We start from the raw sequence: 27731 nt of genomic DNA, 5'->3' as shown, positions 1-27731 counted from the left end.
CCTGTGATGGAGGGGAATGAGATCCTGGGGATTGAGAGAGCACGCTGCTCTCAACACATCCCTTTGGCTCGGACCTCTCCTAAGACAGGCGGCACACATTGGCCCGTGTGTGTCAATCGGCTACCCCTTCGTGGGGCTGGGTCAAGACTGGCAGTTTAGTGGCTGACGAAGGTAACCCCCGTAGTGCTCGGCTCTCTGTCCCCGGGAGCTGGGCATGATCGGGGGGGAGCACGTTGGAGCTGGGCTGCTGGTTGTATATCCCTCCCGAAACCTGGAAGGGGTCAAGCTGGTGTTCCCTTGACCCTGGCCCCTAAGTTGGACCCCATGGTGGGTGGGTAAGGGAGGGATGAATTCACATTTTTCTTTCAACATGAATCCTAAACAAATACACCCCCCCAAACTCGGAAAAAGACGACGACAGGGAACGGACGACTCAGACTCTGAGTCGGAGGTCGTCGAGACCTCTGGTTTTTGGCCATCATGGCTAGTGATGGAGGGCGCTGATGACGACAAGCCCTTGTCAGCTCTCAGCCCCTTCGCTGTCCAGAAGGGCTTTCAGTGCCTGGCAGGATCGCTCAGATCCATCAAGAGGCTGAGGAGCGGAGCGTTTTTAGTACAGACAGAATCCAAAAGACAGACACAGCTCCTTCTGAAGGCGACCACTTTCGTGGATAGGGCAGTGAAGATTTCCCCTCACAAAGGTCTCAACTGCTCTAAGGGAGTCATCAGATGCCCGGAGTTGAAAGGTGTGTCTGAGGCCGAGATCAAGAGCGAACTGTCCTCTCAGGGAGTGACCGATGTGTACAGGGTGACGGTGAGGAAGGGGTCGGACAGAGTCCCGACCAACACTTTCTTCCTCACCTTCTGCTGCCCGGATGTCCCCAAGGACATTCGGGTCGGATACCTGCTAGTTAATGTCAGCCTGTACGTACCGTCCCCTCTGAGATGCTTTAAGTGTCAGAAATTCGGACACGTGAGAGACAGATGTAAGGAGGAAGAGGCGTGTGGCACCTGTTCGAAGGCGGCGCACCAGGGCGATTGCGTCAGTGCAGCCCTGTGTGCGAACTGCGGAGGTGGCCACCCGTCCTCATCGAAGGACTGCCCCGCCTGGAAGAAAGAAAAACAAATTCAGAAAGTCAAGACAGAACAGAAAATTTCCTTCTTTGAGGCAAGGAAACAGGTGGAGGCCGCGTCGCCTAGGACGTCGTATGCCTCTGTCGTCAGATCCGGGACGGTGGACGTCGCAGTCCAGACGACGTCCACAGGAACGCAGACGGACGACTTAACCGCCTCGTCGGAACCGTCGGCCTTGGGTGGAGGCGCTGTGTCCACCCCTTCCCATCCTGCGCGGCAGTCCTCAGGGGCTGCTGGGCGGGAGAGAAAAGCCTCGGGCGGAGGCACGTTGTCCGCCTCCCGCCCCACCCCACCCCCCGGGCCCCCTCGCCCCGCCTCTCGTCTGCCTGGCCCTCGGGCTGGCGGAAGTGGCCGGAAGCCCCCCGCACCTCCAAAACTCAAGGAGGGGAGGGCTGCGGCCACGGCGGGATCGGGAGGGGCCGAGGTGGTGGATATTCCGACACGGTCGGAACCCGAAAAATTTATATCAAAGAACAAATATTCCATCCTGGCGGACCTTGAGCCACCGCAAGTGGAGGAGCAGGGGGTAGCGATGGAATAGGCTGCTGCTTTAATTTTTTTTAAAAAAAAAAACCTTTTTAATGGCAGTGATCCACTGGAATATCCGGGGATTCCATGCCAACTTCCAGGAACTCCAGCTGCTTTGTCGTGCTTTGAAACCTTCAGTGCTGGCACTGCAGGAGACTCTGCAAAGAGATGGCAAGGTTTTATCTCTCTCTGGTTTTAACTCCGTTTTTAAACCCGCTCAACCGAAGCAAGAGGGGCTGACGGGAGGTGTCGCTCTTTTTATTCGAAAGTCCCTTTTATACAGTACAGTTCTTTTAAGCACCCCTTTACAGGCGGTGGCAGTCAGAGTCACGCTCGAGAAAACCATCACTGTCTGCTCTCTCTACCTTCCCCCTTCCGTCCGTGTTCTGAGGCAGGACCTCATGAACCTGGTCGACCAGCTCCCACGTCCGTTTTTACTGTTGGGCGACTTCAACGGACACTCCCCGCTCTGGGGAAGTGAGATGACATCAGCCCGAGGTCTTCTCTTAGAAAACCTTCTCTCTGACATGGACTTGTGCTGTCTTAACAAGTCTCCCACTTACCTGCATCTGTCCTCTGGAAAGCTCTCGTGTTTAGATCTGTCGGTCTGCGATCCATCGTTGGTCCTGGACTACGAGTGGAAAGTGCACGACGATCTGCACGGGAGTGACCACTTTCCTGTCGTCCTCCGCCCCACAGATGGAGAAGGTGACTCTCTGCCTGACCGCCTGTACTACGACAAAGCAGACTGGAGTTTTTTTACCACCAAGATAAGAGCGGAGCTGCAGGAAGAAACAGTATTGAAAAGCAAGGACCCTGCTGACGCTCTGACTCGGATCGTTTTAGATTGCGCCAAAGCAGCAGTCCCATCGTCTACCTCCAAGCCTCAGGTCCCTAGAACGCCCTGGTTCAACGCGGAATGTCGGGAGGCCCGCAAGTCTCGGAAGAGAGCGCAGCGACGCGTCTTTCGGAGACCGGAGTCCGATAGCGTTCGAACCCATCAACAGCTGAGGGCGAAAGCCAGGTATGTTTTTAAAAAGAGCCAGAGGAAGTCTTGGAGAGATTTCTGCTCTTCCTTAACCTCCAACACACCCAAGAAGAAAGTGTGGAGGGTTTTAAAAAGAATTAAGGGCAAAAACGCATGCCCGACCTTCCACCATCTTAAACTTTCAGACGCTCTGGTCACAGAGAAGAAAGCAGTTGCCAATTTGCTTGCCTCCACAATAGAACAGAACTCGAGATCTGCTAACAAATCTGCTCGCTTTCTTAAAACCAAAAACCTGTCAGAAAAAACACCATGTAACTTCTTTTCCGACAACACAGAGAATTACAACCTTCCTTTCACAATGAACGAACTTAAATCTGCCCTTCAGACCTGTACGGATTCCTGTCCAGGAATGGACGAAGTCCATTATAAACTCCTAAAGCACCTTCCCCAAACCTGTCTGGACACCCTGCTTAAAGTTTATAACCACATCTGGGTCACAGGCTTCTTTCCACCCTCCTGGCGGAAAGCCCTCATAATCCCGCTGCCGAAACCGGGAAAAGACCCCTCGAACCCCTCCAACTACCGCCCAATTGCACTGACCAGCTGCGTCTGCAAACTGATGGAGAAGATGGTCAACGGTAGACTGATGTGGAAACTAGAGACCGATGGCCTTCTGGCGAAGGAACAGTGCGGTTTCCGCAAGCATCGCTCTACCGTTGACCATCTGGTTCGTCTGGAAACCACGATAAGAAATGCTTTCGTCAACAAACAACATGTGGTGGCCATATTTTTTGACCTGGAGAAAGCTTACGATACCACGTGGAAATTTGGTATTCTTTCCGACTTGCACAAGCTCGGCTTCCGAGGACACCTGCCTCAGTTTATCCACAATTTTTTACAAGACAGACAATTCCAGGTGAGAGTCGGCACCACCCTGTCCGACATTCACGAGCAGGAGCTGGGTGTCCCGCAGGGGAGCATCCTGTCGCCTGCTCTGTTCAGCATCAAAATTAATGACATCGTTCAATCCGTTCAGAAAGGATCGGACAGCTCGCTGTTCGTGGATGATTTTGCTTTATATGCAACCGGCAGCACATACGCCAGCATCCAGCGACGGCTTCAGCTCTGCGTCAACAAAATCCAGTGTTGGGCAGAGGAGAATGGCTTCACATTTTCGTCCTCCAAAACTGAATGCATCCACTTTCATAATTTTCGCCAATTCTATCAGGACCCTGAAATCCGTCTGGGAACATCCACCATCCCGGCGGTCAAGGAAGCCAGATTTCTAGGGGTCGTCTTCGATCAGAAGCTGAATTTTCTCAGCCACATTAAACAGCTGAAAATATCTTGCCTAAAAGCCCTGAACATCATCCGAGTTGTGGCACACACGAACTGGGGTGCTGATAAGAGGACTCTCTTGCACCTCTACAGAGCCCTGGTCCGGTCCAAACTGGATTATGGAAGTGTTGTATACGGCTCGGCCAGACCGTCCTACCTGAAACTGTTGGACCCTGTACACCACCAAGGGCTCCGTCTCAGCTTGGGTGCTTTCCGCACCACCCCTGTGCACAGCCTGTATGCAGAGGCGGGGGAACCGCCTCTTTCCAACCGCAGACTGAAGCTGACCCTGAACTATTATTTGAAATTGTTTTCGGAACCTATAAACCCTGCTTACGATGCTGTATTCAACAACCCTTTCGATAAGAAATTTACAGACAACCCAAACTGCATACCTCCTCTCGGACTCCGCATTCAGCCGCACTTGGAAAATGCCGATCTGGATGTCGGTGGCATCTCAGATTTCTCTAAGTTCCCTGACAGCCCCCCGTGGACCTTTACAACACCTGAGGTCCGTTTTGATCTGGCCTCGTACCGTAAGGACACCACCAGTTCTCTGGCCTACAGAACCTACTTTTCGGAACTGTGCCACAAATTCCCCACCTTTCAAGGCATCTTCACTGACGGTTCCAAGTCAGAGGACGGAGTCGCTGCATCTGCGTTCTGTCCCGCCTTTCCTGACCGGCCCTCAACAGAACACATCCTGTCTGACAGCTCGGTATACACCGCGGAACTGACTGCACTGGTCCTGGGGTTAAAAATGGTTCTCTCTTCCAAACAGAAGAGATTCATGATCTTTTCCGACTCCTTATCAGCCCTGGAGGCGATCGCCTGCAGGAATATCACTCATCCCAAACTGCTGGAATTTTATGAAACTTTTACTCTCGCAACGAAGAAAGGATACGAGGTTGTGTTGGCCTGGGTTCCCGGACATGTTGGCATTCGTGGTAACGAAAGGGCGGACCTGCTGGCCAGGAACGCTGTAAAGAAAGAATTGTCCAGATCCTTGGTACCCTATACAGACATGAAGCGGAAGGTCAATTCTTACGTTAAAGATCTTTGGCAAGAGAAATGGAACACCCAGATAGACAACAAGCTCTTCCAGATCCGTCCGGACCTGGGGGAGACCCTCCCTTCGGGGGTGAAGAACAGAAAGGAGGAATCTGTGCTGTGCAGACTGCGTACGGGGCACACTTTTTTTACTCATTCTTACTTGTTGAAGGGGGAGGAGGCCCCTCGATGCGTTCCCTGTGACGAGCCTCTCACCGTGAAACACGTGCTCCTTGACTGTTGGGATCTGCATGACGTTAGACGCAGACATTACACGGCGGTTTCTTTGAAGACTTTGTTTCGTGATGTCCCTCCGTGGGCGCTGATGGACTTCTTAAAAGAAGTGAACCTTTTTAACCAGATTTGAAGGTTTTAAACTATGGAAGTTTTTTTTTAAACTTTGGAGTGGAAAGTTTGAAGTGGTGACTCGTTTTAATTGGTTGTTTTTTTTAGCCTTGTAGTAGTAATTGACGCGGCGATAGCCTTGAGATGGCCTTAGTGGTCGGCGAGGCTCTAAGCACCATAATTTCATTTCATTTACACCTTCTTCTGGAGTGGACGAGGAAGCGAAGAGCAACGTGAGGCTGGCGTTGGTTTTGCAGTAAAAACAGCACTTGTCAGCAAGCTAGCTGGAATCCCAAAGGGAGTCAACGATAGGCTTATGACCATGAAACTCCCACTGGCATCTGGCCAGAAGCACCTCACCATTGTCAGTGCCTATGCCCCAACCATGACCAACCCGGATGAAGTGAAGGCGAAGTTCTACGAGGACCTTCACTCTGTCATTGCTGCCATCCCTAAAGCAGACAAGCTCATCATTCTTGGGGACTTCAATGCTAGAGTTGGCTCTGACTACATCTCCTGGGATGGAGTGATTGGAAAGCACGGTGTGGGCCACTGCAACCCAAATGGATTGCTTTTGCTTCAGACCTGTGCAGAGCACGAACTGCTGATAACCAACACAGTTTTCTGCCTCCCTACCCGTAACAGGACGTCATGGATGCACCCTCGCTCAAAGCATTGGCATCTGATCGATTATGTCATCGTCAGGAAAAGGGATAGGCAAGATGTACGTGTAACAAAGACCATGTGCGGCGCCGAGTGTTGGACAGACCATCGCCTTGTAGTCTCGAAGCTGAATATTCGAATCCAACCCAAGAGACGCCCCAAGGCCAGAAGGCTCCAAAACGGCTCAACATCGCTAAGCTGAAAAGCATCACCACCAAACAGTCCTTTGTGGAGCTGCTGGAAGATCGTCTGGAATCCGCCTCTCTGGACAACCAGAATGTGGAGTCTGACTGGAGGACCCTGCGTGAGCTGATCTATAGTACAGCTTCAGAGACCCTGGGACCCATGACCAGAAAGCACAAAGACTGGTTTGATGAAAACTGTGATGAAATCAAGCAGCTTCTGGATGAGAAACGCCGTCTGCATCAAGCCCACCTGAGCAACCCAAAGTCCACATCAAAAAAGGATGCATACAATGACATCCGCAGGACTGTTCAGCAAAAGTTACGCCAGATGCAGGATAAGTGGCTGAGTGACAAAGCTGATGAGATCCAGGGATATGCTGACAGGCACGATATGAAGAGGTTCTATGATGCCTTAAAAGAAGTCTACGGCCCCACATCCTCAGGATCATCCCCCCTCCTCAGTGCAGATGGGAATACCTTGATCACCGAGAAGGAGAACATTCTCGAACGATGGGCTGAGCACTTCAACAGTGTCTTAAATCGCCCTTCCTCCATAAATGATGAAGCCATAGACCGTCTCCCACAAGTCCCCACCAACGAAGCACTGGACGATCCGCCAACACTTCTTGAGACCCAGAAAGCAATCCGTCTGCTATCCAGTGGCAAAGCACCTGGCTCAGACTCCATACCAGCAGAGGTCTACAAGGATGGAGGCACTGTGCTGACTGAGAAGCTTCATCAGCTGTACTCACTCATGTGGAAAGAAGAGACGATCCCCCAGGATTTCAAAGATGCATCTATCATTCACTTGTACAAGCGAAAGGGGAACCGGCAAGCCTGTGATAACCATCGGGGCATTTCCTTGCTCTCCATCGCAGGCAAGATACTTGCCAGGATCCTACTTAACCGCCTCACAGCACACCTTGACCAAGGTCATTTGCCTGAGAGCCAATGTGGATTCCGGAAAGAGCGCGGAACCACTGACATGGTGTTTGCTGCAAGGCAGCTGCAAGAGAAATGTCTGGAGCAAAATGCTGATCTGTTCTCCACCTATATCGACCTCACTAAGGCCTTCGACACCGTGAGTAGAGAGGGTCTGTGGAAGATCATGGCCAAGTACGGATGCCCTCGGAAATTTATTTCCTTGGTCAGCCAATTCCATGAAGGCATGCAGGCTCGAGTCCAGGACAATGGTGAAACATCTGCTCCTTTTGCTGTCACAAATGGTGTCAAGCAAGGGTGCGTCCTGGCTCCAACGCTGTTCAGCCTCATGTTCTCTGCAATGCTTACTGATGCCTTCAGAGATGGCGATGTTGGAATCGGCCTAAAGTACCGAACAGATGGCAAGCTGTTTAACCTCAGAAGGCTTCAAGCAAAAACGAAGGTCATGACAGACATCATCAGAGACTTTTTGTTTGCTGATGATTGTGCCCTCAACGCTGGATCTGAAGCTGACATGCAACTCAGCGTCGACAAGTTTGCCACTGCCAGCAGGAACTTCGGCCTTACCATCAGCACGAGGAAAACTGAAGTTCTCCATCAGCCAGCCCCAGGGAAACCCTACGTTGAGCCCAACATCACAGTCAACGGTCAGAGACTCAGTGCGGTGGAGCGGTTCACATACCTTGGCAGCACACTGTCACGAAATGTGACAATCGACGATGAAGTGAACGTCAGGATTGCAAGAGCAAGCGCAGCTTTTGGTAGACTCAATGCAAATGTCTGGAACAGAAGAGGCATTAGTCTTGAGACCAAGCTAAAGGTCTACAGAGCAGTAGTTCTCCCCACACTACTGTACGCCTGCGAAACTTGGACAGTGTACCAACGACATGCCAAGAAGCTGAACCACTTCCACACAACATGCCTCAGGAAGCTACTGAACATCAAGTGGCAAGACAAGACCCCTGACACAGAGGTGCTCGCAAAAGCCACCCTTCCCAGCATCTTCACCATCCTGATGCTGGACACGTGGCGTGCATGCCAGACCATCGGCTGCCCAAAAGGCTCTTCTATGGCGAGCTGCAACAAGGGAAGAGATCACACGGAGGTCAGAAGAAGCGCTTCAGAGATACTCTGAAAGTCTCTCTGAAAGCGTTTGATATCAACCCTGACTCCTGGGAGGAATCTGCAGTGGACCGTGACAAATGGCGCGCTGCTGTGCACAAAGGCGCCAGGTTGTGCGAGGCCAACAGGACTGCTGCAGCTGTTCAGAAGAGGCAGGCCAGAAAGTCACGGGCAAACAAGCTCCCTGACAATGATATGCCTGTCTTTGTCTGCCCCAACTGTCAGCGGACATTTCGTGCGCAGATTGGACTATTCAGCCATCTGCGCACTCACAGATAGATTCATGAGCATCCTTCCCCCCACCCCACCACCACCCTCCCCCCATCCCCCATCCCCCATCTCGATGACAACGATGGTCATCATCGATCTCGATGGACACACCACCAAGTCTGATGATGATTACAGGTGGTCAGTAAAGGAGTTTGTGATTTCAGGTGGCCAGTAAAGGTCTGATGATGATTTCAGGTGGTCAGTAAAGGTGTGATGATTATTTCAGGTGGTCAGTAAAGGTCTGATGATGTTTTCAGGTGGTCAGTAAAGGTGTGATGATGATTTCAGGTGGTCAGTAAAGGTGTGGTGATGATGTCAGGTGGTCGGTAAAGGTGTGATGATGATGTCAGGTGGTCAGTAAAGGTGTGGTGATGATTTCAGGTGGTCAGTAAAGGTGTGATGATAGTGTCGGGTGGTCAGTAAAGGAGTGTGTGATTTCAGGTGGCCAGTAAAGGTCTGATGATGATTTCAGGTGGTCAGTAAAGGTGTGATGATTATTTCAGGTGGTCAGTAAAGGTCTGATGATGATGTCGGGTGGTAAGCAAAGGTGAGATGATGATTTCAGGTTGTCGGTAAAGGTGTAATGATGATTTCAGGTGGTTAGTAAAGGTGTGATGATGATTTCAGATGGTTAGTAAAGGTGTGATGATGATTTCAGGTGGTCGGTAAAGGTGTGGTAATGATTTCAAGTGGTCAGTAAAGGTGTGATGATGATTTCAGGTGGTCAGTAAAGTCTGATGATGATTTTTCAGATGGTCAGTAAAGGTGTGATGATGATTTCGGTAAAGGTGTGATGATGATTTCAGGTGGCCAGTAAAGGTGTGTGATGATTTCAGTAAAGGTGTGATGATGATTTCAGGTGGTTAGTAAAGGTGTGATGATGATTTCAGGTGGCCAGTAAAGGTGTGTGATGATGATTTCAGTAAAGGTGTGATGATGATTTCAGGTGGTCAATAAAGGTGTGATTATGATTTCAGTAAAGGTGTGATGATGATTTCAGGTGGTTAGTAAAGGTTTGATGATGATTTCAGTAAAGGTGTGATGATGATTTCAGTCAGTAAAGGTGTGATGATTTCAGTAAAGGTGTGATGATGATTTCAGTAAAGGTGTGATGATGATTTCAGGTGGTCAGTAAAGGTGTGATGATGATTTCAGTAAAGGTGTGATGATGATTTCAGTAAAGGTGTGATGATGATTTCAGTCAGTAAAGGTGTGATGATGATTTCAGTAAAGGTGTGATGATGATTTCAGTCAGTAAAGGTGTGATGATTTCAGTAAAGGTGTGATGATGATTTCAGTAAAGGTGTGATGATGATTTCAGGTGGTCAGTAAAGGTGTGATGATGATGTCAGGTGGTCAGTAAAGGTGTGATGATGATTTCAGGTGGTCAGTAAAGGTGTGATGATGATTTCAGGTGGTCAGTAAAGGTGTGATGATGATGTCAGGTGGTCAGTAAAGGTGTGATGATGATTTCAGGTGGTCAGTAAAGGCAACGACCAGGTGGCCATGACGTCCAAGTTTGAGACCAGAGAGGACGTGGGTCAGTTTCGCCTGTTTGGTTTTTTAGTAATGTGGTGTGGCATGTATGGATCTGTCTGAACTCTTTGACACTGCCTTCAGACTGAAACTGTGTGGTGTGGTGTGGTGTGGTGTGGTGTGTGTGTGTGTGTGTGTGGTGTAGTGTGTGTGGTGTGGTGTGTTGTGGTGTGTGTGTGTGGTGTGGTGTGGTGTGTCATGGTGTGTGTGTGGTGTGGTGTGGTGTGGTGTGTGTGGTGTGGTGTGTCGTGGTGTGTGTGTGGTGTGGTGTGGTGTGTCGTGGTGTGGTGTGTGTGTGGTGTGGTGTGGTGTGAGTGTGGTGTGTGTGTGGTGTGGTGTGGTGTGGTGTGTCGCGGTGTGTGTGTGATGTGGTGTGGTGTGTGTGGTGTGGTGTGGTGTGTCGTGGTGTGGTGTGTCGTGGTGTGTGTGTGTGATGTGGTGTGGTGTGGTGTGGTGTGTCGTGGTATGGTGTGTTGTAGTGTGTGTGTGTGGTGTGGTGTGGTGTGGTGTGGTGTGTGCTGTGAGGCCAGGCTGTAAAACATGATGATTGTGATTACAGCGGTTATCCGTAACTATGGCAACCTGCTGGTGGAGATGTCAAACATTGTTCCTGATGGTGTCGTCTGCTTCTTCACCAGCTACATCTACATGGTGAGTGATAGCTACATGATAGCTACATCTGCATGGTGAGTGATGGCTACATCTACATGGTGAGTGATAGCCACATGATAGCTACATCTACATGGTGAGTGATGGCTACATCTACATGGTGAGTGATAGCCACATGATAGCTACATCTACATGGTGAGTGATAGCCACATGATAGCTACATCTACATGGTGAATGATAGCTACATGATAGCTACATCTACATGGTGAATGATAGCTACATCTACATGGTGAGTGATAGCCACATGATAGCTACATCTACATGGTGTGATAGCTACATCTACATGGTGAGTGATAGATACATGGTAAGTGATTACTATATCTGTATGTTGAGTGATAGCTACATCTACATGGTGAGTGATTGCTACATCTATATGTTGAGTGATAGCTACATCTACATGGTGAGTGATAGATACATGGTAAGTGATTACTATATCTATATGTTGAGTGATAGCTACATCTATATGGTGAGTGATAGATACATGGTGAGTGATTGCTACATCTATATGTTGAGTGATTGCTACATCTATATGTTGAGTGACAGCTGCATCTACATGATGAGTGGTAGATACATGGTGAGTGATTGCTACATCTATATGTTGAGTGATGGCTGCATCTACATGTTGAGTGATAGATACATGGTGAGTGATTGCTACATCTATATGTTGAGTGATAGCTACATCTACATGGTGAGTGACTGCTACATCTACGTGTTACACTGTCATTGTTGGTGCCCGCCCTCGGCCCTGAGCTGTGCGGGATAGTGTGTGCCATGGGCACCAGTGTTTGGTCGCCAGGAAGCCACACACCACAGGAGACTCAGCACTGCTGCTCAGTCATTCAGGTGGTGATCAGTAGTGCCTGCTCTGATTCAGCATACACAGGACACCGCCTACTAGGCCACCTTACTGGTGACAGTAATCATTTAGTCATGGAATCAGACTGAGTGATCATCTTCCCTGGAGTGGATACAGCCATCACAATATCTCTCTAACGACAGTCCGCCTGTGAATCTGTCAACACCATAGATTTTGACTGGACTCACCCCAGTTGCAGACTTTGACTGGACTATTGCAGACTTTGACTGGACTCACCCCAATTGCAGACTTTGACTGGACTCACCCCAAGCAGATTTTGACTGGACTCACCCCAATTGCAGACTGTGACTGGACTCACCCCAATTGCAGACTGTGACTGGACTCACCCCAATTGCAGACTTTGACTGGACTCACCCCAAGCAGACTTTGACTGGACTCACCCCAAGCAGATTTTGACTGGACTCACCCCAGTTGCAGACTTTGACTGGACTCACCCCAATTGCAGACTTTGACTGGACTCACCCCAATTGCAGACTTTGACTGGACTCACCCCAAGCAGACTTTGACTGGACTCACCCCAATTGCAGACTTTGACTGGACTCACCCCAGTTGCAGACTTTGACTGGACTCACCCCAATTGCAGACTTTGACTGGACTCACCCCAGTTGCAGACTTTGACTGGACTCACCCCAAGCAGACTGTGACTGGACTCACCCCAAGCAATTGGAAGTGGAAGGTGATTGAAACTGAGGTCTCCGTTGGAGCAAGGCATCAAGAGCCACAGAATTTGGAACTTTTTAATATTTTATTTCATTTTATTTTATTTTTATTTTTATGACTCTATTGATGGTGAAGGAGGAAGAGGAGGAGGGTGCTGTTTGGGGACCGTGACAAAGCTGTCCTCTGCACATTCTTTCATGACATCCCAGCAAAAGTTTGTCCTGAAAGGTACAGATGCCATGACTTCCAGTGAAAGCTTGGCCTGAAAGGTACAGACGCCATGACATCCCAGTGAAAGCTTGGCCTGAAAGGTACAGACATCATGACTTCCCAGTGAAAGCTTGGCCTGAAAGGTACAGACGCCATGACATCCCAGTGAAAGCTTGGCCTGAAAGGTACAGATGCCATGACTTCCAGTGAAAGCTTGGCCTGAAAGGTACAGACACCATGACTTCCCAGTGAAAGCTTGGCCTGAAAGGTACAGACGCCATGATATCCCATCAAAAGCTTGGCCTGAAAGGTACAGATGCCATGACTTCCAGTGAAAGCTTGGCCTGAAAGGTACAGACGCCATGACATCCCATCAAAAGCTTGGCCTGAAAGGTACAGACACCATGACTTCCCAGTGAAAGCTTGGCCTGAAAGGTACAGACGCCATGACATCCCATCAAAAGCTTGGCCTGAAAGGTACAGACACCTGTAGTGTTGATCAAGAAATCAGAGCAGCACTCCTGAAGACACATCCATGAAGTGGATGACCCTGGACTGTGTGGTCCCGGTCATTTGAGCCGGCCAGCAGCACACTCAGCTGTGGTTTGGAGGCCAGTCATGGGCCCTGCATCCCACTGTGACAAGCTTCTGATGGGTCTGGAACCAGCACCCTCACAGTGTGATGTCTACAAAGCTAACTGATCAGCCATGTAGCTGGGTGTCTAGCTGATGTCTGTACTCTGGTAGAATGATGTGTAATGTGGTGTGTGTCGTGTGAAGGATGTGTAATGTGGTGTGTCGTGTGATGGATGTGATGTGTGTCATGTGTAATGTGTAATGTAGTGCGTGTCATGTGAAGGATGTGGTGTGTGAAGGATGTGTAATGTGGTGTGTCGTGTGAATGATGTGATGTGTGTCGTGTGAAGGATGTGTAATGTTGTGCGTGTCATGTGAAGGATGTGGTGTGTCTTGTGAAGGATGTGTAATGTGTTGTATGAAGGATGTGTAATGTGGCGTGTGCCATGTGAAGGATGTGTAATGTGATGTGTGTCATGTGAAGGATGTGGTGTGTGTCATGTGAAGGATGTGTAATGTGGTGTGTCGTGTGAAGGATGTGATGTGTGTCATGTGAAGGATGTGTAATGTGGTGTGTGTCATGTGAAGGATGTGTAATGTGATGTGTGTCATGTGAAGGGTGTGGTGTGTGTCTTGTGAAGGATGTGTAATGTGGTGTGTCGTGTGAAGGATGTGATGTGTGTCATGTGAAGGATGTGTAATGTGGTGTGTGTCATGTGAAGGATGTGTAATGTGGTGTATGATCGGGATTATGTGATATTGTGTATGTGATGTGAATGATACATAATAATTATAGTGTGTAATGTGAATGGTGTGTACTGTGGTATGTGATGTGAATAATGTGTAATAAGGTGTGTGACGTGTAAACTGGTGTATAGTGTGAATGATATTTAATTTGGTGTGTGTGTGTATTTGATGTGAAATGTGGTGTGTGATATGATGTATATGTAATGTGGTGTGTGATATGATGTATATGTAATGTGGTATGTGCGGTGAATGGTGTATCATGTGGTGTATGATGTGACCAGTTGCTATGAGCTTGTGTCAGATCCATTATATGTCATGTAGTGTTTGTGATGTGAATGTGTGATGTGGTGTGTGTGTGATTTCAATGTGTAATGTGTGTGTGATGTGACATGGTGTGTAATGTGGTATGTGTGATGTGAATGTTTAATGTTGTGTGTGTGTGTGTGTGATGCTAATAATGTGTAGTGTGTTGTGTGTGATGTGAATGGTGTTTAATGTGGGAAGTTTGTGTCATTGCAGGAGATGGTGGTGGCCTCATGGTATGAACAGGTATGTTGGTGTGTGTGTGTGTGTGTGTGTGTGTCATTGTGTCAGCATATCAGTGGTCATTACGGTGACTTATAAGGGTGACCTGTGATTCACCATGCCCACTGTTGTTTTGTCATGGTTACTGTGCTGTCAGAATGACTGTCTGTCATCCATTCTGAGCCAACCTGTCTGCATTCCTCCTTTCTGTCTGTCTGTTTGTTTATCATGGTCGGCCATGCATGTCTGTGTCTGTACAGACCCAGTTGAAGGCTGACCATGGGATCGGTGTACCACACGTGTCCATTGTGTCGTGAAGGAACAAACTGTCTGAATGACCCACCTGTCTACAGCACACCACTCTGTCTGAATGACCGACCTGTCTACAGCACACCACTCTCTGTCTGAACTGACCCACCTGTCTACAGCACACCACTCTCTGTCTGAATGACCGACCTGTCTACAGCACACCACTCTGTCTGAATGACCCACCTGTCTACAGCACACCACTCTGTCTGAATGACCGACCTGTCTACAGCACACCACTCTCTGTCTGAATGACCGACCTGTCTACAGCACACCACTCTCTGTCTGAACTGACCCACCTGTCTACAGCACACCACTCTCTGTCTGAATGACCGACCTGTCTACAGCACACCACTCTCTGTCTGAATGACCGACCTGTCTACAGCACACCACTCTCTGTCTGAATGACCGACCTGTCTACAGCACACCACTCTCTGTCTGAACTGACCCACCTGTCTACAGCACACCACTCTCTGTCTGAATGACCGACCTGTCTACAGCACACCACTCTCTGTCTGAATGACCGACCTGTCTACAGCACACCACTCTCTGTCTGAATGACCCGCCTGTCTACAGCACACCACTCTCTGTCTGAATGACCGACCTGTCTACAGCACACCACTCTGTCTGAATGACCCACCTGTCTACAGCACACCACTCTCTGTCTGAATGACCGACCTGTCTACAGCACACCACTCTCTGTCTGAACTGACCCACCTGTCTACAGCACACCACTCTCTGTCTGAATGACCGACCTGTCTACAGCACACCACTCTCTGTCTGAATGACCCGCCTGTCTACAGCACACCACTCTCTGTCTGAATGACCGACCTGTCTACAGCACACCACTCTCTGTCTGAATGACCGACCTGTCTACAGCACACCACTCTCTGTCTGAATGACCCGCCTGTCTACAGCACACCACTCTCCTCTCTGTCCCCTTTGATCAGTCTGACTATACCTGACCCAGTTTCTCTCTGTCCCCTTTGATCAGTCTGACTATACCTGACCCAGTTTCTCTCTGTCCCCTTTGATCAGTCTGACTATACCTGACCCAGTTTCTCTCTGTCCCCTTTGATCAGTCTGACTATACCTGACCCAGTTTCTCTCTGCCCCCATTGATCAGTCTGACTATACCTGACCCAGTTTCTCTCTGCCCCCATTGATCAGTCTGACTATACCTGACCCAGTTTCTCTCTCCTTCATTCTCTGCACTGGCTGCCTCTTGAGAAAAGAATCAAATACAAAATTGTGCTCCTGTCTTTTAAAACCTCCTTGCTATGCGGTTCAATAGCAAGGATGGCCCAGTGGTCAGTGTTGGACTTGAATCTAACAGTCTTGGCTTCGAATCCCAGCAGTGCGTATTTATTTATGGCTTGTTTGAGAAAAATTATCACCCAAGTTGATAGAAACATGTGCAGACATACTAGAGCCATAATTCACTCCGGACAATAGGCCCCAGTTGAGGCCGTACTGTTTACAACTGTTTCAGATGAAGGAGCCTGATCGGGGCTTTAGAAAGTTCTGAATGTTTGGAGTGCCACCTACTATGCCTAATGACATTGTAAGCTAAGAATATCTTAACTCACCTTTGCACTCTCCACTACGACCAATAAATGCAGGAGTGTATTGCTGTGCTCGCGAGCAGGAGAGTTATTTTTGCGGGGACTGGTTCACATGAAAAGTGGGTGTCAACAGTGGTGTCTGACCCAGTTTCTTCTCAGTCACAAGGCAGACAGTAGAATTACATGAAGGGCACTATCATGGCTATATAACATTCTGAATTTAATCTCTCTCAATATCTGTAGACAGTAGAATTACATGAAGGGCACTATCATGGCTATATAACATTCTGAATTTAATCTCTCTCAATATCTGTAGACAGTAGAATTACATGAAAGGCACTATCATGGCTATATAACATTCTGAATTTAATCTCTCTCAATATCTGTGCAAATTTCAAAGAAAAAATATAGATACATTCATCATCTGACTGTATGATAGCATAAGAAGGGAGGAAATTTTATGTTTTGTCCCCAACTAACTTGTTATTTTACTGATCAGTTTTTAAGTTTTCAGTTCATAAATTCTAATAATTGTTTTTTTGCGTCTTACCCATATAGTTGGTCATCTGTGGGGAAGTCAGGGGAGCTAACTGGTAGTAATAAGTGAGTTATATCAGCTGGATACCATTTGTATTGTAATGTATTGTACTGTGTTGCATTACATATTTTCACAAGAGATTTCTCTGTGCAAAATTCAGGTTGCTTTCCTCAGGGAGAGCGCATCGTCACAGTGCAGAATTTTGCCAGGAACAACCTCTGTGTTGACATGGATTCTTTTACATGTGCTAAGTGCATGTTGCATGTGTGACCTTGGTTTTTCATCTTATTTGAAAGACTAACACCCAGACCATCATTCAAGGTCTTGTGGAAGGCGAGAATAAAAATCCTGGGGTTAAGACTGTTCCTATCTATGGGAAATTCCATGTACTGAAGAACATATTAACACAAAGCAAAGTCAGCGCTGCAAAGATCACCCCATGCAACCCAACCCTGGGCTGGTGCGGTGCTCAAACCTGTGGACACTTGTTTCCTAGTTGTGTGCACTACCGCTAGGCCACCACCACTTGGATGCAAGGATCACTCTGGGGAACAGGCACACTGATTCAACTTCTTTTTTGTCCACTGTCAGAACTTTTCTTTTCATTCTGTTTGGTTATTGCCATTGTGTATGTGTGTGTGAATGTGTGATGGAGATTGTCTGGGAGAAGGGGGGGAGAGGAGACTGGTTGTCATTGCTTGTTTGTTTGCCGTTTACTTTTTTTTTTTTTATACTAGATTTACTTGTTTTAGGGCTCTTGCTAAGAAGGATCCTAAAAATGACCATCATCATTACGTGGTACAAAGCGGTGGGCAAACACATCTTCTGAAGCAGTTTGAAATAGACAGCTCAGGACTCAATATCTTGCAGTGTTGAGCATTCTGAAATATTAAGGATTATATGTTATCTAGAGCACTCTGAAATGAACCGGCAATCCAGGATGTGTTAATGCTGCTTTTTCCTTTTATGGAATATATTTTTTGCATGCACACACATGTACACACACACACGTTTACACACACGAGTGCATACACACACATGCGCGCACTGACACACCCCAACACAGAAGACAGCAGTGCAGGTCAAACTGATTGTATTTGCAGTGAACAATAAAAAGGAAATGAAGTAGCATGGAGGAATGAGGGTCAGACAGGTTGAAAGACAAATCATGTATCACAGAATTCTGGGGAGAGAGGACAGAGAGAAAAACCAGCCAGTGGTGTCCATAACTCTGCGTCTCTACTGACAACAAGCACAGCGATAAGGGGTTGGGCATGGAACATTGCTTGGTGTCTTCACTCACAACAAGCACAGCGATAAGGTGTTGGGCGTGGAACATTGCTGGGCGTCTCTACTGACAACAAGCACAGCGATAAGGTGTTGGGCATGGAACATTGCTTGGTGTCTCCACTCACAACAAGCACAGCGATAAGGTGTTGGGCATGGAACATTGCTTGGTGTCTCCACTCACAACAAGCACAGCGATAAGGTGTTGGGCATGGAACATTGCTTGGTGTCTCCACTCACAACAAGCACAGCGATAAGGTGTTGGGCATGGAACATTGCTTGGTGTCTCCACTCACAACAAGCACAGCGATAAGGTGTTGGGCATGGAACATTGCTTGGTGTCTCTACTGACAACAAGCACAGCGATAAGGTGTTGGGCATGGAACGTTGCTTGGTGTCTCTACTGACAACAAGCACAGCGATAAGGTGTTGGGCATGGAACGTTGCTTGGTGTCTCTACTGACAACAAGCACAGCGATAAGGTGTTGGGCATGGAACATTGCTTGGTGTCTCTACTGACAACAAGCACAGCGATAAGGTGTTGGGCATGGAACATTGCTTGGTGTCTCCACTCACAACAAGCACAGCGATAAGGTGTTGGGCATGGAACATTGCTTGGTGTCTCCACTGACAACAAGCACAGCGATAAGGTGTTGGGCGTGGAACATTTCTTGGTGTCTCCACTGACAACAAGCACAGCGATAAGGTGTTGGGCATGGAACATTTCTTGGTGTCTCTACTGACAAGCACAGCGATAAGGTGTTGGGCATGGAACATTGCTTGGTGTCTCTACTGACAACAAGCACAGCGATAAGGTGTTGGGCATGGAACATTGCTTGGTGTCTCCACTCACAACAAGCACAGCGATAAGGTGTTGGGCGTGGAACATTGCTTGGTGTCTCTACTGACAACAAGCACAGCGATAAGGTGTTGGGCATGGAACATTGCTTGGTGTCTCCACTCACAACAAGCACAGCGATAAGGTGTTGGGCATGGAACATTGCTTGGTGTCTCCACTCACAACAAGCACAGCGATAAGGTGTTGGGCATGGAACATTGCTTGGTGTCTCCACTCACAAACACAGCGATAAGGTGTTGGGCATGGAACATTGCTTGGTGTCTCTACTGACAACAAGCACAGCGATAAGGTGTTGGGCGTGGAACATTGCTTGGTGTCTCCACTCACAACAAGCACAGCGATAAGGTGTTGGGCGTGGAACATTGCTGGGCGTCTCTACTGACAACAAGCACAGCGATAAGGTGTTGGGCATGGAACATTTCTTGGTGTCTCCACTCACAACAAGCACAGCGATAAGGTGTTGGGCATGGAACATTGCTTGGTGTCTCTACTGACAACAAGCACAGCGATAAGGTGTTGGGCATGGAACATTTCTTGGTGTCTCCACTCACAACAAGCACAGCGATAAGGTGTTGGGCATGGAACATTTCTTGGTGTCTCCACTCACAACAAGCACAGCGATAAGGTGTTGGGCATGGAACATTGCTTGGTGTCTCCACTCACAACAAGCACAGCGATAAGGTGTTGGGCATGGAACATTTCTTGGTGTCTCCACTCACAACAAGCACAGCGATAAGGTGTTGGGCGTGGAACATTTCTTGGTGTCTCCACTCACAACAAGCACAGCGATAAGGTGTTGGGCATGGAACATTGCTTGGTGTCTCTACTGACAACAAGCACAGCGATAAGGTGTTGGGCATGGAACATTTCTTGTTGTCTCTACTGACAACAAGCACAGCGATAAGGTGTTGGGCATGGAACATTGCTTGGTGTCTCCACTCACAACAAGCACAGCGATAAGGTGTTGGGCATGGAACATTGCTTGGTGTCTCCACTCAAAACAAACACAGCGATAAGGTGTTGGACATGGAACATTTCTTGGTGTCTCCACTCACAACAAGCACAGCGATAAGGTGTTGGGCGTGGAACATTTCTTGGTGTCTCCACTCACAACAAGCACAGCGATAAGGTGTTGGGCATGGAACATTGCTTGGTGTCTCTACTGACAACAAGCACAGCGATAAGGTGTTGGGCATGGAACATTTCTTGTTGTCTCTACTGACAACAAGCACAGCGATAAGGTGTTGGGCATGGAACATTGCTTGGTGTCTCCACTCACAACAAGCACAGCGATAAGGTGTTGGGCATGGAACATTGCTTGGTGTCTCTACTGACAACAAGCACAGCGATAAGGTGTTGGACATGGAACATTTCTTGGTGTCTCCACTCACAACAAGCACAGCGATAAGGTGTTGGGCATGGAACATTTCTTGGTGTCTCCACTCACAACAAGCACAGCGATAAGGTGTTGGGCATGGAACATTGCTTGGTGTCTCCACTCACAACAAACACAGCGATAAGGTGTTGGGCATGGAACATTGCTTGGTGTCTCCACTCACAAACACAGCGATAAGGTGTTGGGCATGGAACATTGCTTGGTGTCTCCACTCACAAACACAGCGATAAGGTGTTGGGCATGGAACATTGCTTGGTGTCTCCACTGACAACAAGCACAGCGATAAGGTGTTGGGCATGGAACATTGCTTGGTGTCTCTACTGACAACAAGCACAGCGATAAGGTGTTGGGCATGGAACATAGCTTGGTGTCTCCACTCACAACAAACACAGCGATAAGGTGTTGGGCATGGAACATTGCTTGGTGTCTCCACTCACAACAAGCACAGCGATAAGGTGTTGGGCATGGAACATTGCTTGGTGTCTCCACTCACAACAAACATGACAAGGTGCTGGGCATTGACCGTAGCTTTGCACACCTCCAACACAATACGCACAAGGTGCTGGGCATTGACCGTAGCTTTGCACACCTCCAACACAATACGCACAAGGTGCTGGGCATTGACCGTAGCTTTGCACACCTCCAACACAATATGCACAAGGTGCTGGGCATTGACCGTAGCTTTGCACACCTCCAACACAATATGCACAAGGTGCTGGGCATTGACCGTAGCTTTGCACACCTCCAACACAATACGCACAAGGTGCTGGGCATGGACCGTAGCTTTGCACACCTCCAACACAATACGCAATCATGGTGGTTGTCTGATCTCAAACACTGCTGCTGGTTGTCGTCTGATCTCAAACACTGCTGCTGGTTGTCGTCTGATCTCAAACACTGCTGCTGGTTGTCGTCTGCTTGTTGGGAAAGGGGAGGGGGTGTTGGAGAGGGGGCACAGAAGGGGAAGAAATGTAAGTGCCGATGAAGCAGTTTGGATCTTGATGTTTTCTGTGATGATGATTACGATGTTGATGACATGAGATGGAGGCGGTGGAGAGACACACTTGAACATCTGTGCAGCGTTTCTGCCATCACCTTCCAACAACCATGCAGCCACCATATATGGAAATGCAGAAGAATCCACTGTGATATACTTGTGTGTGTGTACGTATGATTTAAGCCTGACTGAATGACACAGGAAATGAATGATGAATGCCTAAAAGCAGCCATCTGTTGGCTCTTCCCAGCAAGGCAGCCTATTTTAAATGACCATTAGTAAAGCATTAACGGCAGATGGGCGCTATATAAGAATCAGCCTATTTTAAATGACCGTTAGTAAAGCATTAACGGCAGATGGGCGCTATATAAGAATCAGCCTATTTTAAATGACCGTAAGTAAAGCATTAACAGCAGATGGGTGCTATATAAGAATCAGCCTATTTTAAATGACCGTTAGTAAAGCATTAACGGCAGATGGGCGCTATATAAGAATCAGCCTATTTTAAATGACCATTAGTAAAGCATTAACGGCAGATGGGCGCTATATAAGAATCAGCCTATTTTAAATGACCGTTAGTAAAGCATTAACAGCAGATGGGCGCTATATAAGAATCAGCCTATTTTAAATGACCGTTAGTAAAGCATTAACGGCAGATGGGCGCTATATAAGAATCAGCCTATTTTAAATGACCGTTAGTAAAGCATTAACGGCAAATGGGCGCTATATAAGAATCCATAATAATATGGCAGTGGGTGAATGGGGGATGGAGGGAGGTGGGGGGGAGACAAAAGTGACTGAAGTCACAGAACTGTCTGGCAGTGTCTGGCAATCATCACATGGACCTTACAGCTTACAGCGCCCATTTTATAGGTCTACCTTCAATGTCAAGCAATAGGCACAGACACTTTTGAAACAGGTACAGGTGTACTCTTGAAACTCATGCATTGGTACAGATGTACTCATGAATCAGACAAGTACAGGAGTACTCTTGAAACAGGCAACAGGTACAGGCAACCTGTAAAGACACAGATGTACTCTTGAAACAGGTACAGGCTTACTCTTGAAACACTTATGTAAAGATACAGGTGTGCTCTTGAAACAAAGGCAGACAAAAAGGAAGCATTCTGGTAATGTCAGCATCTTTTCAGACACATTTCTCCACAAATAAACACTACCACCATTGTGAACACTGTATTTACAACAAAACCTGTCCACACCTTACATTTACAACAAAACCAGTGCTCAGTTTACAATAAACCAGTCTACAACTTTAATTTACATACACACAAAATCCACAGTTTACACCCCCCCCACAAAAAAAAAGTCCAAGTAATGTTAACAAAACCAGTCCACAGTTTTAAAAAAAACCCAAAAAAACCCAAACAGTCCACAACCTAAATTACATTTTTAGGACAAAACCAGTCGAGTAATTACAAACCAGTCGACAGTTTACAACAAAAACAGTCCACAGTTAACATCAGATGAACCAACAGAAAATCATTAAGAGTTTTGACGACACAATCAGTCAGCATATTGTTGCACACTTGTCACATGATAAGGATACAACTACACATAAAACAGAGTCAACTTTTCACTGAATTCTGTATTGTGCTGTCTGTTGAACCAGAATCACTTCCTCAGCATTCTCTATCCTGCATGGAATTAGCAGTGGATTTGATTGTGGCAACTCACACTATTAACATATGTGTGTTTATGCTGCACATAGCACCGTTAGGTTTTATACTGACACCCTTAACTTGGAGATCACCACATGAAGCGGTCATATGGCCCTGAGCGGTTACAAGTTGTCACAAAATATGAGCAACTATGCTTGAAAAAAAGATAATCCAAACAAAATAGGAATGTGTGACATCCAAACAATGTGTCCAAACTAAACAGAAAAGGCAGGTATAGTCACTGCCAAACACACACTTAACAGGCCACAATGTGACAGGTGAGAAGAGGCAGGTGTGTAGTTTCTGCCAAACACACACTTAACAGTCCACAATGTGACAGGTGAGAACAGGTAGGTGTGTAGTTTCTGCCAAACACACACTTAACAGTCCACAATGTGACAGGTGAGAAGAGGCAGGTGTGTAGTTTCTGCCAAACACACACTTAACAGTACACAATGTGACAGGTGAGAACAGGCAGGTGTGTTGTCACTGCCAAACACACACTTAACAGGCCACAATGTGACAGGTGAGAACAGGCAGGTGTGTAGTCATTGCCAAAAACACACCACAACATTCGACAGTGTGACAGATGAGAAAAGGCAGGTGTGTTGTCACTGCCAAAAACACACCACAACAGTCCACAGTGTGACAGGTGAAAAAAGGCAGGTGTGTAGTCATTGCCAAAAACTCACAACAGTCCACAGTGTGACAGGTGAAAAAAGGCAGGTGTGTTGTCACTGCCAAACACACACCACAACATTCGACAGTGTGACAGGTGAGAAAAGGCAGGTGTGTAGTCACTGCCAAACACACACCACAACAGTCCACAGTGTGACAGGTGAAAAAAGGCAGGTGTGTTGTCACTGCCAAACACACACCACAACAGTCCAGTGTGACAGGTGAAAAAAGGCAGGTGTGTTGTCACTGCCAAACACACACCACAACAGTCCACAGTGTGACAGGTGAAAAAAGGCAGGTGTGTTGTCACTGCCAAACACACGCCACAACAGTCCACAGTGTAACAGGTGAGAAAAGGCAGGTGTGTTGTCACTGCCAAACACACACAACAATCCACAGTGTGACAGGTGAAAAAAGGCAGGTGTGTTGTCACTGCCAAACACACACAACAGTCCACAGTGTGACAGGTGAAAAAAGGCAGCTGTGTAATTACTGTCAAACACACACAACAATCCACAGTGTAACAGGTGAGAAAAGGCAGGTGTGTAGTCACTTCCAGACACACACAACAGTCCACGGTGTGACAGGTGAAAAAAAGGCAGGTGTGTAGTCACTGCCAGACACACACAACAGTCCACAGTGTGACAGGTGAAAAAAGGCAGGTGTGTAGTCACTGCCAGACACACACAACAGTCCACAGTGTGACAGGTGAAAAAAAGGCAGGTGTGTAGTCACTGCCAGACACACACAACAGTCCACAGTGTGGCACAGTGTGCTGCCGCTGCCTGTCCCCTGATGACTCCATCCAGGAGTCACTTCAGGCTGTGGATGCCAGGAATCAAAGTGAAAGTTGGGGCATGTTTTCTCACAAGAAAACAGAGGGAAGAAACAAGTTGATTTTTTAAAATTTTTATTTTATGCTCTACCAGCTTCGTTCTGAGTTATACTCTATTGGAGGTAACAGTGGGACAGATCAATGACTGTCAGTGTGATGTAAGGGTGTGTGGGGTGGAAGGGTGAAGGGTGGGGGTGTGGGATGGAAGGGTGGGGGTGTGGGATGGAAGGGTGAAGGGTGGGGGTGTGGGATGGAAGGGTGGAATGGTGGGGTGAAGGGTGTGGGGTGGAAGGGTGGGGTGGGGTGGAAGGGTGGGGGTGTGGGGTGGAAGGGTGAAGGGTGGGGTGGAAGGGTGGGGGTGTGGGGTGGAAGGGTGTGGGGTGGAAGGGTGGGGGTGTGGGATGGAAGGGTGGGGGTGTGGGGTGGAAGGGTGGGGGCAGGAAATGAAACATTCAGTGCAGTTCCCATGGTGGCCCAGCTCTTGAGCAGACAGACCCCAGAGGTGATTGCATTTCTCTTCAGCACACAAACAACAGCTGACAAACTGACAGTTACAACAGAAAACTCTCAGCCTCGTCAGAAATACAAACCCAAAATCATACAAAAACTCTTTTGCAATGTACAAACCAAACTCTTCCTCACCGTGATGTCATCAGATCAAAAACAAACCAAAACCTCCCTCACACTCGCAGTCAAGAGCAAAACATGAAACAAGCACATCAAAGAGCTCAACTGAAAATGTACAAAGGAACAGAAGAAGGCATGCAAAATGTAAAATGATGAACTCATGGTCGTCACCATGGCCCTATCCTACACCACACACCTCCCCTCTGTCACCCAGCACCGCAGCCATGACTGGCGGCAAAAACCAACATGGCTGCTTTTCCTGCTGGCCTGTCAGACAGCATGGTGCGGGATACATCACTCTCTTGTGCAGAAAAACACAATTATACACTGTTGTTTCCTCTTTTCTGCTAATCATCGTATGCGTTGGAAAGAAAATGTACAGCCGTTTCTCTTGTGTCATTTGATTCATGGCCTGTTTTCCTGGTGCTGGGAACATGGACTTTGTTCAGTCACCTCTGCACAAAGGGACATAACCTGTAAAGTCACCTTCAGGAAGGGACACAACCTTTGTCCTAACCAGTCAGGACACAGTCTTTTTCCTAACTAATCAGAACAATCACAACAAAAACTAATGAATGAAAAAAAAGTGACAGAAAAATAAGAGTAATGCTGACATTTGCCTGGCATGTCCAAGGCCTGCTGGTTTGCCACAACTGTTCAGATCTGTTTCAGCCATCCACTGAAAGCCCAGACAGTGTCTCTGCCATCCATAAAGCAAACTGAAGGACAACAAAATTGCGCAGTTTCCATAGCAACCTGTTGACAGATAAGCAACAGTGTGTGACAACTTTTGTCCTGGATTAAGTTGCAGACAGGAAAGTGAGAGAAGGTTGACAGGGGAAAACAGGCGATATACTGAAGGTCTGGTGTCGGTCACTGTCATCAGCAGACTGTATTACACACACAGTGAGGTAGTTCAGACAGCAGTTCACTCCCCTGCCAGTGGACAGTGTTCAACAACAGATGACAGCTCGCTGTGGAATGCTGGATTACTGGGGAATTCTGATCGTGGGGGAAAACATATTGCTGTGGATTACTGGGGAAAGATGGATTACTGGGGAAATCTGGGAAAAGACACATTGCTGTGGATTGTTGGGGAAAGATTACTGGGGAATTCTGATTGCTGTAGATTGAGGGGAAAGACACATTGCTGTGGATTGTTGGGGAAAGATTACTGGGGAATTCTGATTGCTGTAGATTGAGGGAAAAGACACATTGCTGTGGATTGTTGGGGAAAGATTACTGGGGAATTCTGATTGCTGTAGATTGAGGGGAAAGACACATTGCTGTGGATTGTTGGGGAAAGATTACTGGGGAATTCTGATTGCTGTAGATTGAGGGAAAAGACACATTGCTGTGGATTGTTGGGGAAAGATTACTGGGGAATTCTGATTGCTGTAGATTGAGGGAAAAGACACATTGCTGTGGATTGTTGGGGAAAGATTACTGGGGAATTCTGATTGCTGTAGATTGAGGGGAAAGACACATTGCTGGGGATTGTTGGGGAAAGATTACTGGGGAATTCTGATTGCTGTAGATTGAGGGGAAAGACACATTGCTGTGGATTGTTGGGGAAAGATTACTGGGGAATTCTGATTGCTGTAGATTGAGGGGAAAGACACATTGCTGTGGATTGTTGGGGAAAGATTACTGGGGAATTCTGATTGCTGTAGATTGAGGGGAAAGACACATTGCTGTGGATTGTTGGGGAAAGATTACTGGGGAATTCTGATTGCTGTAGATTGAGGGGAAAGACAAATTGCTGTGGATTGTTGGGGAAAGATTACTGGGGAATTCTGATTGCTGTAGATTGAGGGAAAAGACACATTGCTGGGGATTGTTGGGGAAAGATTACTGGGGAATTCTGATTGCTGTAGATTGAGGGAAAAGACACATTGCTGTGGATTGTTGGGGAAAGATTACTGGGGAATTCTGATTGCTGTAGATTGAGGGGAAAGACACATTGCTGTGGATTGTTGGGGAAAGATTACTGGGGAATTCTGATTGCTGTAGATTGAGGGGAAAGACACATTGCTGTGGATTGTTGGGGAAAGATTACTGGGGAATTCTGATTGCTGTAGATTGAGGGGAAAGACAAATTGCTGTGGATTGTTGGGGAAAGATTACTGGGGAATTCTGATTGCTGTAGATTGAGGGAAAAGACACATTGCTGGGGATTGTTGGGGAAAGATTACTGGGGAATTCTGATTGCTGTAGATTGAGGGAAAAGACACATTGCTGTGGATTGTTGGGGAAAGATTACTGGGGAATTCTGATTGCTGTAGATTGAGGGAAAAGACACATTGCTGTGGATTGTTGGGGAAAGATTACTGGGGAATTCTGATTGCTGTAGATTGAGGGGAAAGACACATTGCTGTGGATTGTTGGGGAAAGATTACTGGGGAATTCTGATTGCTGTAGATTGAGGGAAAAGACACATTGCTGTGGATTGTTGGGGAAAGATTACTGGGGAATTCTGATTGCTGTAGATTGAGGGGAAAGACAAATTGCTGTAGATTGAGGGGAAAGACAAATTGCTGGGGAAAGATGGATTACTGGGGAATTCTGGGGAAAGAAAGGGGGGTGGGGGGGGGGGGAA

General features: G+C 47.6%; 1 protein-coding gene across 1 annotated transcript in view; it reads left to right on the top strand.

Moving 5' to 3' along the window:
* The window catches only part of LOC143295913 (general transcription and DNA repair factor IIH helicase subunit XPD-like), a 112465-nt gene that overhangs the window by 56394 nt on the left and 28340 nt on the right, over nt 1–27731 (top strand). Inside the window, exons 17-19 of the mRNA XM_076607599.1 lie at nt 10042–10105; nt 10661–10752; nt 14360–14389. Coding sequence (XP_076463714.1) covers nt 10042–10105; nt 10661–10752; nt 14360–14389 — 186 coding nt within the window. The remainder of the gene's footprint in view (nt 1–10041; nt 10106–10660; nt 10753–14359; nt 14390–27731) is intronic.

This window comes from Babylonia areolata, chromosome 21, assembly GCF_041734735.1.
Source record: "Babylonia areolata isolate BAREFJ2019XMU chromosome 21, ASM4173473v1, whole genome shotgun sequence".
Taxonomy (NCBI): Eukaryota; Metazoa; Mollusca; class Gastropoda; order Neogastropoda; family Buccinidae; genus Babylonia; species Babylonia areolata.
The sequence above is the reverse complement of the archived record's forward strand: the minus strand, read 5'-3'. Positions and strand labels throughout refer to the sequence as shown.